General features: G+C 47.8%; 1 protein-coding gene across 2 annotated transcripts; it reads right to left on the bottom strand.

Moving 5' to 3' along the window:
* Nucleotides 1-9,771: 9,771 nt before the first annotated feature.
* On the bottom strand, nt 9,772-11,450 carry S100A6 (S100 calcium binding protein A6). Of its 2 annotated transcripts, none has more exons than XM_004026740.4 (3): nt 11,134-11,450; nt 10,387-10,545; nt 9,772-10,003 (listed from the first exon to the last, which is right to left on the bottom strand). In XM_004026740.4, the coding sequence occupies exons 2-3, from the start codon at nt 10,522-10,524 to the stop codon at nt 9,869-9,871; spliced, it is 273 nt and encodes a 90-aa protein (XP_004026789.1). In that variant the 5' UTR covers nt 10,525-10,545; nt 11,134-11,450; the 3' UTR covers nt 9,772-9,868. The 2 variants fall into 2 exon arrangements, with proteins under 2 accessions (XP_004026789.1, XP_055215730.1); XM_055359755.2 differs by having other exon boundaries at nt 10,387-10,560; nt 11,134-11,222.
* Between the last annotated feature and the right edge of the window lie 162 nt (nt 11,451-11,612).

Raw genomic sequence — 11,612 nt, 5'->3', positions numbered from 1 at the left:
AAAGTTATATATTAGAAAAGACAAAAGTCTAAAAATAAATGAATCGGGCCAGGCGTAGTGGCTCACACCTGTAATTCCAGCACTTTGGGAGGCTGAGGCGGGAGGATCACTTGAGGTCAGGAGTTCTAGACCAGTGTGACCAACATGGCAAAACCTGGTCTCTACTAAAAATACAAAAATTAGCCAGGTGTGGTGGCGCATGCCTGTATTCTCAGCTACTCAGGAGGCTGAAGTAGGAGAAGCTCAAACCTGGGAGGTGGAGGCTGCAGTGAGCAGAGATCGTGCCACTGCACTCCAGCCTAGGGACAGAGTAAGACTGTCTCAAAAAAAAAAAAAAAAAGAAGAGAGAGTGACAGAGAGAGAGAGAAAGATCAGCCTGGGCAACATGGCAAAACCTTGTCTCTATTTAAAAAAAAGAAAAAGAAAGAAGGAAAGAAAGAAAGAGAGAGAGAGAAAGAAAGGAAGGAAGGAAGAAAGAAGAAAGAAAGAAAAGAAAAGAAAGAAAGTTTGTTCTCCCTATTCTTGGTTTTCTGAGATTTTTTCCCCCCAGCACAGCACAGCAGTTCTACAGAGAGGCCACCAGACTGCTTATTCATATGGACCTCTAGTCACCCCTGGCAGTGTTTTCCAGCCAGCAAAGGTTTCAAACCTCCCTGGATGGAGCTCAGAGAGGAAGGGATGAGCCACCATCTGTGCTGTTTGGCTGCTTTAGCCACTCTTGCCTTTGGGCTTTGAGGAGTCTGAGGCAACTGGGGGCTGGAGCGGACCCGCAGCATACCACAGCTGCTCTACAAAAACATAGCCAGACTGCTTTTTTAAGCAGGTCTCTGATCCTATTCCTCCTTGCTGGGCAGGAGGTTAATAAGCTGTTCTGCAGCTACCTCTGCCATTGTTTTCCAGCAGGCAGCAGTTCCAAACTTCCTTCAACCTGCCCAGGTCATTGTGCACAAGGGGTCGAAGGATGGAGCTGTCAGAGGTGTGGAGTCCTAATAGGAAAAAGGAGTCAGGCTGGTGGGACCAGGGAAAAGCAAAAAGAGAAAACAGATCAGCTATAAGTGGGCCTTTCTTCATGATCCAGGACTCATAGCACTCATGTACAAATAACTCACAATCTTCCTGTGCCCAACTGATAGAGGATTTTGCTCCTTAACTCAGCTAAATCCAGGTTCTTGTGTTACAACCAGGAAACATTAGGCATATGGATGCATTGAAGGATGAGGAGGGTGAAATTTATTGAGCAAAAGAGGGGTCCCCTCTCAGCAAATAGAGGGGTCCTGCAAACAAGTTTCCACCTCATAATTGAATACCAGGGCTCCCACATACGCACTGAAGAGTCAGGCTCCTTCCCTTGCATAAGGTGTGAATTCCTGGTGGCTCCACCCCGACCTTTCGGTGTGCATGGGGGCCCTTAGTCTGAGCCACTCCACATTGATTTATTTCCCTTACTGTGCATGTGTTAAGGGATGGAATTTTTCACCGTGCACATGTTTAGGCAAGCCCCTGTGCACAATGACCTGGGCGGGTTGGAAGTTCTCCAAGGACACTTCCCTATCTGCCTAGGCATTTGGCTGTCTGTTGCGTCTCTCACAACTATCACCAGACCCTCAGCTGATAGAAATTGGAAGTTAGCTCACTGCAACCTTGGCATTATCGGTACTGCTGTGCCGATGTAACCATCCGTACACAGAAAAGAGCTATCCTATAAAATCCCCAGCAAGCCTTTGTTTCTTTGCAGTCAGCTCCTCTCTTGCTGACTCTGCCAGTTGCTCTTTTGCAACATATTCATATTTTCTCTAATAAATCTGCCTATCTTTATCTACAACTATCTTGGTAAATTATTTTACCGTCCACACAATACCAGCCCCAGAGAGTTGCTGCTCACCTGTGACATTTTAGTTGCCCGTAGGGGAACTCTCTCTTCTTATGGGGAACTCTCTCACCTCTCTCTTTCTCTTTCCCAACTGGGGACCCTTGGTGGACAGCATCTAAGCATAAAAACAACTATAGGTCTCTGGCTGGAGCTACACTTTGGTGGAACTAAACGGTGTCCATGTGGAACTGTCTTACGGCTACCACCCATTTGGGTGAGAGGCCTAAGTTTATGTTATCTTTTCAGTCTCCCAGCAGCTGGCTTCTAGTATCCCTCTGGCAATTGACAGCAACTAGCCCAGGCCACTCTCCAGTGTTACCTGAAGGCCAGAGGGTGAATGGGGCTGGCCACCTTGCCCAGAAGAGAAGAAGGCTCTCTCCTGTATTTTCTGGTTGGAAGTCCGTAATCCCTATGCATGCAACTGGCCATGGATGCTCATTCAGAGCAAATTCACACACGTTTTGGGTGACTCAGACCCTCTCTTTCTTACTCTAAATTCTCCTGTGGAGTCAGCCAGGCATCCTGTCCCAGATGTTGCTAAATCAGGTGATCTCAGACAGCCTCGGAACAATGAGTCTTCCCCTACCTGCCCCCTCCGCTGGGCTAGCACAGGCAGTGCTCTCCCTTCACCTGTTTTCCTTGTACCTGGATTGGCCTTATGCGGGATGGCCAATGCAGGTACAAGGAAGCAGCCAAGTGGTCTTTTCTAATAGGTGGGACCCCCCTTTAGAAAGTGCACCCCCAAGTCCCTCAGCAGACACAGTGGAACCCTTTTTCATCTTGGAGGGACACCTCGAGAGAAAGTGTGGTTCATGCTCCAAAAAGAGTCCCGCCCCCAAGCACATGGTTCCCAGGCCCACCATGGGACAAACCCCGTCTGTTCCTTCAGACTCACCTCTAGGCTGCATCCTAAAGTATTGGGGCAAATTCAACCCCCAAACTCTCAAAAAAGAAGCATCTGGGTTTTCTTGTGTAATACAGCATGGCCGCTATGCAGGAAATCCTCAAATTAACCTCCTCAGTCTTTTATAATTGAGAGCAGAATAAGGATAACAGGACTAAAAAGAGAAAGAAAAATGCAGAGACAGGAGGCAGACTCAACTGTTGGCTGCTTCACAAGCCCTCAGCTCCCTCCAGGTTTCCCTAAAAGCACTCATCCAAGTAATTGCCATCAGTGCAGAAGGCCAGACCGATAAAAGACAAAGTGCCCTGATAAAATAAATGGGAAAAAGCCCTGTATGGCTTAGCACCTCTGCCACAAGCTCAGCCAGTGGAAACAGGACTGCCCTGGAAACCAAAGGGCCCCGGGGAAGGAATCCTAACCCCTGATGGCCGTGAGCTAAAGGGGCTCTCTTCTCCAGCTGAAAAGATCTCACCTTAACTGGTGAGTTGTGAAAGGGGATGAATTTGTCCCAAACTGTGTAGGTCTGGGGTGCTAAGGCTCTCCCTAATGGGAAATAAACAAGGGTGGTAGGGTGCTGCCACCACTCCGTGCAGTGGCTAGAAGGCTCACGCCTGTAATCCCAACATTTTGGGAGGCCAAGGCGGGCAGATCACTTGAGATCAGAAATTTAAGACCAGCCTGGCCAACATGGCGAAACCCTGTCTCTACTAAAAATACAAAAATTAGCCAGGTGACTAATTTTTGGTGACGGGCGCCTGTAATCCCAGCTACTTGGGAGGCTGAGGCAGGAGAATCACTTGAACCTAGGAGGTTGGAGGTTGTGGTGAGCTGAGATCAGGCCACTGTACTCCAGCCTGGGTGACAAAGTGAGAATCCATCTAAAATATATATATAGATATATAGATATAGATATATACCTCAATAAAATTGTTTTAAATTTTTTAAAGACATACAAATGGCCAAGAAGTATATGAAAAAATGTTCAGCATCACTAATCATCAGGAAAATGCAAATCAAAACCATAATGAGATATCTCATCTCAGTTAAAATAGGGTATCAATAAAATATCTATTATCAAAAAGACAGAAAATAACAGATGCTGGCAAGGATGTGCAGAAGGGAGAACACTAGTCTATTCTTTGTGGGAATGTAAATTAGTACAGTCACAATGGAGAACAGTATGGCGGTTCCTCAATAAAGTGAAAATAGATCTGTCATATGATTCAGCAATCCCACCGCTGGTAATATATCAAAAGGAAAGAAAATCAGTATATCAAAGGGATATCTACATCCTCATGTTTATTACAGCACTATTTATAATAGTCAAGATATGGAATCAGCCTAAGTGTCCATTAATGGATGAATGAATAAAGGAAATGCAGTATATATACACAATGGGATACTAGTCATTCACAAAAAAAGAATGAAATCCTTTCACTTGCAGCACGATACAGAAATACAAACATCAAATGTTCTCACTCATATATGGGAGATAAAAAAGTAAATCTCATAAAGTCAGAGAGTAGGATGGTGATTCCCACAGGCTGGGAAGGGTAGAGGAGGGGGGAGGATGAAGAGAAGTTGGTTAATAGGTACAAAAATACAGTTAAACAGAATGAACAAGTTCCAGTGTTCCATAACACAGCAAGGGAACTTTAGTTAACAAGAATGTATAGCAAATTTCAGAACAGCTAGAAAAAAAGATATGGAATGTTCCCAACACAAAGAAATGGTAAATGTTTGAGGTGATGGATACCCAATTACCCTGATTTGATCATTACATATGGTATGCTTGTATCAAAATATCACACGTACCCTATAAATATGTATAGCTATTATGCATCAATAAAAAATCATGTTGCACATGAAAAAAATAGAAGAGATTAGCTGAGAGTCTAGCACCTTTTAAACATCTGAATAGGAAATATTTGCCATCTATTGCCTCTAAGGGTGGCCGCCTATGAGACTTCATCTACATAATAAGAACTTTAGTCTCCACAATCCTTTATCTTAACCCAGACCTTCCTTTCTATTGATTCCGGGTCTTCAGGTAATAATTTAACTCTTTCAATCAATTGCCAATCAGAAATTATTTTAATTCACCTATGACGTGTAAGTGTTCACTTTGAGATGTCCCATCTTTCCAGACCAAATCAATGTATACCTTAATGTGTTGATGTTTGCCTGTAACTTCTGTCACCCTAAAATGTATAAAATCAAGCTATAACCCAACCACCTTGGTCACATGGTCTCAGGACCTCCTGAGGCTGTGTCATGGGTCATGGTCTTCACATGTGGCTCAGAATAAATATCTTTAAATATTTTATAAGCCAGGCATGGTGGCTCATGCCTGTAATCCCAGCACTTTGGGAGGCTGAGGTGGAAGGATTGCTTGAGCCCAAGAGTTCAAGACTAGCCTGGACAACACAGTGAGACCTCATCTCTTTTTAAAAATAATAATAATTAAAAATAAAATACAAAAAATATATACATATATGTTACAGAGGTTGGCTTTTTCATAAACAAAAATATGGCATTTGCAACAATGTCAGTAAATTGTACAATTAAGTATATACATGGTAAAAATGATAACATGTTATTCAAAGACATTTAAAAAATCCAAGTGGGGCAGGGTGGCTCACACCTGCAAGCTCAAAACTTTGGGAGGTTGAGATGTGAGGATCATTTGAGCCCAGGATTTTGAGACCAGCCTGGGCAACATAGTAAGACCTCATCTCTACAAAAAAATTTAAAAAAAATTAGGCAGGCATGGTGACATACACCTATAGTCCCAGCAACTCAGGAGGCTGAGGTGGGAGGATTGCTTGACCCTGGGAGGTGGAGGTTGCAGTGAGCCAAGATTGCACCACTGCATTCCAGCCTGGGCAACAGAGCAAGACCCTGTCTCAAAAAAAAAAAAAAAGAAAAAGAAAAAGAAAAAAAGCAAATTAATACCTTCTTAATTTTCAATCCTTAAAAGAGTGCAAAAACAAGCCACAAACTAGATGACATTTGCAACATATATAAGGACAAGAGCAAAAGTCTTGACCAGAAACTTCACAGAAAGAGAAACTTATGGCCAATAAACATATGAAAAAGTGCTTGGCCGGGCACAGTGGCTCACGCCTGTAATCCCAGCACTTTGGGAAGCCAAGGAGGGCGGATCATGAGGTCAGGAGATTGAGACCATGCTGGCTAAGACGGTGAAACCCTGTCTATACTTAAAAAAAAAAAAAAGAAAAAGAAAAGAAAAGATGCTCAGAATCATCAGTAATCCTGGAAATACAAATTTTAAAAATCAGTTAACGTTTCATACTGGGCACCAAAAAGCTTAGCCCAACAAAAAATAAGGATGTGGAATAAATGGAACATGCAAAGCTGTTATGAGTACAAATTAGTACAATAACCTTGAAAAACAAGGTGGCATTTTCTAGTAAAAATGAAAGTGAGTACTCTACACACCAGCAATTCCACTCATAGGTACAAACCTCCAACAACTCTGGTACGTATCCTAGGAGATATCTACAGGAATGGTCACAGAAGCACTGTTTGTAATGGGGAAAATAGAAATAACCCAAAATGATAATTAGCAATAGCCAGGATAAATAATGTTATAGTCATATGATGAACTCTTACATAGCAGTGAAAACTAGCAAACTAGAGCAACTTGGATAAATCGCAAACATAATGTTGAGTGAAAAACAGCCAGTAACAGAAGAATGCACATGGCACTATTCCATTTACATAAAACTCACAATAATGTAAACCCATATATTGTTTAGAGATGAAAATACATGTAGTAAAAATTATTAAGAAAGGAAATGACAAATAGTATTACCAGACAGCGGTCCCACTGAGAGGGAAGAAAATGGGATGGGGAAGACAAGTTAGGGAATTAGAAGGTGATGGTAATGTTCACTTGTTATACTGGGTGGATTTTGTGTCATTGTTCTTGTATCTTAGATTTAGTCTATAAACAGTTTTATATATTCCCAATATCTAATTAAAACATTTAAGAGAAAAAGATAAGGAAGAAATGGTCAAAGAATGTCATGAGACAGGCACTAATGAGCTGGCCTGGAATCAGGAGAACTCAGCTCTGCTCGCAGCTCCCTCTTAACTTACAGTCTGACCTGGGTAGAGGCAATGGCTTCCCTGTAGCTCCCTCTTGTCACTTGTCCAGTGGGGTTAATCATATATACTACACAGGCTGAGCACAGCGGCTCACATGGCTCACACCTTAATCCCAGCACTTTGGGAGGCCAAGTGGGGAGGATCACTTGAGGTCAGGAATTCAAGCCCAGCTTGAGCAAAACAGCAAGACCTCATCTCTACAAAAAACAAATTAGCCAGACATGTTGGTGTACACCTGTAGTCCTAGCTACTCGGGAGGCTGAGGTGAGAGGATCACTTGAGCCCAGGAGGTGGAGGCTGCAGTGAACTATGATAGTGTCACTGCACTCTATCCTGGGCAACAGAGAGAGACAGTCTCTAAAAAATTAAAATAAAATAATACATACTACACACAAATCTTCTAAGATGACAAGAGGCAATGGCTATGATAGGTGCCTCACAAAAATGAAGCTGCTGTAAAAACGTAGTCCTATACAAAGGTGGTGGCATTATTCTTGACAATTTCCTTTTTGCTTGGCAAAAAACAGAGAGCTACTTCCTGTGACTCAGTCCTAAACCCCCTCGCCTGGGGCCCGCCCCAGTTTACAGAGATGGTCTGTGGTGCTGCTGTTGCAGCTTCACCAGTGTTAGGGTGATTAGATTGTAGGATTAATGTCAGTAATGGGAGGACCTCAACTGAAGGAAGTGGAGAGACTAGAGCCACTCCCACTGCTCAACCTTCAGAGAAGCAAAGTGACCTCTCATGAAGCCCTCAGCTCACATCCTAACTTTTCCCCATCCTGTAAGCCCACACCATACTCAACAGTGATCTGAAAGGATTCAATTCCAACTTTAAATTGGTTGGAGCAATAAAACGTCCAGTCTATGCACCTCTCCACACCCAATTCCACCATTTGACTGCTGCACCTACCATATTCCATTGTAAATGTTGCTTCCCTCCCCTACCCTGCGAGAAAAAAAAAAAAAACCTACAAAATTATACCCTTAAAGATTTGCTGTTTGTTTTGTTTTTTGTTTTATTCTTGAAATTCATGTTCCCTTTCCCCTCCACCACTGTGGAGAAGCAGAAACGAAAGGACACGCCTGTTTACTTAGCAGATGGACTGTGCACCTGTGTTGATTCTCCTGCACCGGTGGCCTGCCCACCCACCAGAGCTCCCCAGGAACGCCCGGCAGACGGCCTTGCCTGAGCATCCCCTCCCCGCAGCAGCGGGCTTCCTGTCACTGAAACTCCTCTTCCCTCTCCTCAGGCAGCATTGATTTGTACGAAGGTCTTCTAGCCCTGCAGGTTGGGGAGGGGAGGCGCAGGGTTCCGATTCCATTTGTCTTTACAAAGGGACCGCCTTTCCCTCATGGACTTGCTTATGGTAGGTGTGTCAATTGTGAAGCTGAGTTGCTTAATTCTAGGGCTGATTGCCGGGAGCTAAAGGATCCCCCTACCCTAACATTCCCGGGGCGCCCTATTCTGTCTTCCTCTTCCTAAGGACTCCCCTGACTGCCAGGCCACAGCCCCACAGCGGGCCCCTGCCAGAGGCTCAAGAAAACCAACCCGACTGTCCCCGCAGCGCCCTGCTCTCTGCCCACAGGAGGGCGCTCGCTCCGAACCCCAAGTTGTCAGCCACTGGAAGGCGGGCGGAGAGGGACTGGAAGAAAGGGGGAGGAAAGGGGTGTAGGGCGGGAACCTAGAGGGGCGCGGGAGGGGTTGGGGAGCGCGTACTTTTCCAGAGGGAGCTGAATAGAGCCAAGGCTTGGGCACGGCTGTGCAGAGAGGGAATTCGGCCCCCGGTCTCTTGCAACCAACAGCGCGACTTCTCCCTGCAAGGCAGGGGAGGCAACAGAGAAGGAGGGCCTCCAAGAAGGTGCAGCTCCCAGCTGTACTGGGACAGAAGACAACTTAATTCCACAAAGTTGGACCCCCAAGGGAAGTGGGGAGGTGAGAGGGAAAGAAGGATGTGGTCTCCATCTAAAGTCAAGATCTCTTCCCCAGAAGCTAGAGGTAGACTTGCCCAGCTCGGACTAGGCCTAGAGAGGCTGAATGATGTGGCATCACCCGGAAACAGCGTTTACCCTCCTTATCCTCTTCCCTTCTGCCTGAAAACACTAATCCAGATGATGGACAATGATTCAATTAGTCATCTTCTCTGATGGGGGCTGAGATCCAGGCTGGGATCCCGTGGAAGTGCCGGGTGAGTCATTACGCTGAGGCTGCAGGGATACCCCGCCCCATTACTGAACACCCCGTGGTTCACGTGTTGGTGCAGCTGCCAGCTCCTCAGACCACCGTTCCAACAAAAAGCCCTCACCCTGAATGCGGGGACACACTCCTAGAGTGTGCCTCCCCCACTCCACCTGGGACCTGGGCAGCCACAGTAGACTCAGTCACACAGCGTCCTCACTGGTGTGGGAAACTCCCTGAGCCAAGCCTCAGGCATCTCAGATGTGCCCTATCTAACCCCTGCGCTGTGGTGAGAAAGGGGACTTGCCCCACCCCAGGGCCCCTCTTGCCACACCCAGAGCAAAACACATCTGGGAGCCTCCGGGACTATCTCTGCCCCACTTCCAGGCCCCCAAACCCCATCACATCCCGGCCCAGGGACCATTTCCATCTCCAAGCTCATCCCAGGACTCTCTCTACTGGAAACCACTTGAGCCTTTCCTTAGGATGGCGTTGCCAAGAGGGGCATCTCTCCTCATTCACATAAAGGCACCTTATGTGCTAGAGGCAGCCTTGTCAGGGTGGGTCCTCTGGCCTGGCGAGTCAATGAGTCATTTTCAGAGGTTGACCGTGAGCAAATCTTCCAATGGCTGGTGTCCCACTAAGCCAAGGAGGAACAGAAATCATTCGGAAGCCAGGACGCAAGGGTAAATTTGACCAAAAAAAATTTATTGTACAATTACCCACCACTGGATTTGACTCAGAGAGGACCCCCAGAGGGTGTCTCCATCTTCCCTATTTATTTTCAGCCCTTGAGGGCTTCATTGTAGATCAAAGCCAAGGCCCCCAGGAAGGTGACATACTCCTGGAAGTTCACCTCCTGGTCCTTGTTCCGATCCAAGTCTTCCATCAGCCTTGCAATTTCAGCATCCTGCAGCTTCTAATGTGTTAGAATGTGAAATCCATACTCAGTGGTGATGACAACCCTGGATTCTTCCCCTTCCCCCTCCCAGGCAACCCTCTCTGCATGTGGCTCTGTGCTCCCTCATCACCAAGGACCCATGTCCACCTTGGGTTTCACTTTGGCATTGCTTCTCCTCAGCTACTTCTCAGTTACTGGTCCTCATTTGGAGAGATGGATATCCGGCTGGGAGCATCCCCTACCCGCTGGGAGAGTGGGTCCACAGCTCAGTAAGACATGTGGACCAGGGCCTCAGAATGTGGGTAAATGTGAGTCAGATGCACCTGGCACCTCTCTCTCCCCTAATCCTGCTTCCAAAGGACAAGGGTGGGAAAAGGGGTCCTGGGGAGGAGGCCACTCACCGAGCCAATGGTGAGCTCCTTCTGGATCAGCTCCTTCAGCTCCTTCTTGCTCAGGGTGTGCTTGTCACCCTCCCTGCCGGAGTACTTGTGGAAGATGGCCACGAGGAGGCCAATGGCCTGATCCAGGGGGCATGCCATGGCTGAGGGCTGGGCTTGGAGCTGGCAGCAGAGGGCCTAGTCAGTGCCATGGGAGCAAGGACTTCTCACCCACACACCCCAATAATGCTGCCTGCACTAGCCCCGCCTCCTTTGGAACCACCCAGTCTCAGGCCACACACAATGGCATCAGGAGACAGCCCAGGGCTTGAAGGGGAAGGAGAGAGCAGACTAGGGCCAAGGCAAGAGAGGTGGCTTAAGGATTCTAAGAAGCATATAGGAACAGTAGCTTTGAGCACAGCTGAGAACTGTCCTTCAGGGGATCCAGAAGTTGAGGAGTATGGCTGGGCAGGGGAGGGGAATGGAGGCTGCAAAGGCAGCTTAAACACAGCTTCACAGGGCCACACATGGTGGCAATGACACACCCAGGGCACTCCCTTCCGCACCCCAAAAGAGCACACCCCATTGCGATCCCTTAGCCCAAGGCCTGCCTGGCACAGCACTGCTGCTCCTGACTATCCCTCCAGCGGGGGAGCGCCACAGACGGCCCCAGTCTGGATCCAGCGGCTGAACTGGGCAGGGGATGGCTGGACCCCCAGCGTGAGGGCAGCTGGCCCTGGAAAGTACCCAGGGCTCCTGGAGAGAACTCACCGGTAGGGAGGCGGCCAAATGCGACGCGAGCGGTCGAGGGGATGGGCTGTGTCGCAGTCCGACTGGCCTTATAGCGGTCGGTGCCCCGGAGGCCGGCTCGGCCAAGCCCACCCCGCCCGCCCAAGTCCCGCCCGCGCCCCACCCTGCGCCGTGGCTTACACAACGCACATTCGAGGTTTACCCGCTCGACTTTCCACGCCTCCTGCCCGGGGCTGTTCCGGGTTAGGACGGGATGGGGGAGCCCAGCAGTGCCCACTGCACGCCTGGTGACAACGAGTCTCCCCTCATCTGCGCAGCTCAGTTTGCTCAGTTTGCTCTTCGTGACACGTGACTCGGCAAGGGGAGAAGGAGGAGGACTGCGGCGGTCACCCCTGCTTCCTCTGCCAGACCGTGAATGTGACCCTCGAGCCAGCGCAGCGTCAATGTGGGCAAGGAGGGCGCCTCACAGGATGCCGGTGTCCCACAGAGGATACTCAGGG

The sequence above is a fragment of the Gorilla gorilla genome, chromosome 1 (assembly GCF_029281585.2).
Source record: "Gorilla gorilla gorilla isolate KB3781 chromosome 1, NHGRI_mGorGor1-v2.1_pri, whole genome shotgun sequence".
Classification (NCBI taxonomy): Eukaryota; Metazoa; Chordata; class Mammalia; order Primates; family Hominidae; genus Gorilla; species Gorilla gorilla.
This window is presented reverse-complemented; position numbering and strand designations above follow the sequence as displayed.

Excerpts from the sequence above, each read along its gene's own strand:
- S100A6 (XM_004026740.4), bottom strand. The coding sequence starts at position 10,524 with ATGGCATGCCCCCTGGATCAGGCCATTGGCCTCCTCGTGGCCATCTTC. Across the intron at positions 10,004-10,386 it reads AGGAGCTCACCATTGGCTCG|AAGCTGCAGGATGCTGAAAT; the intron begins GTGAGTGGCCTC and ends CTAACACATTAG.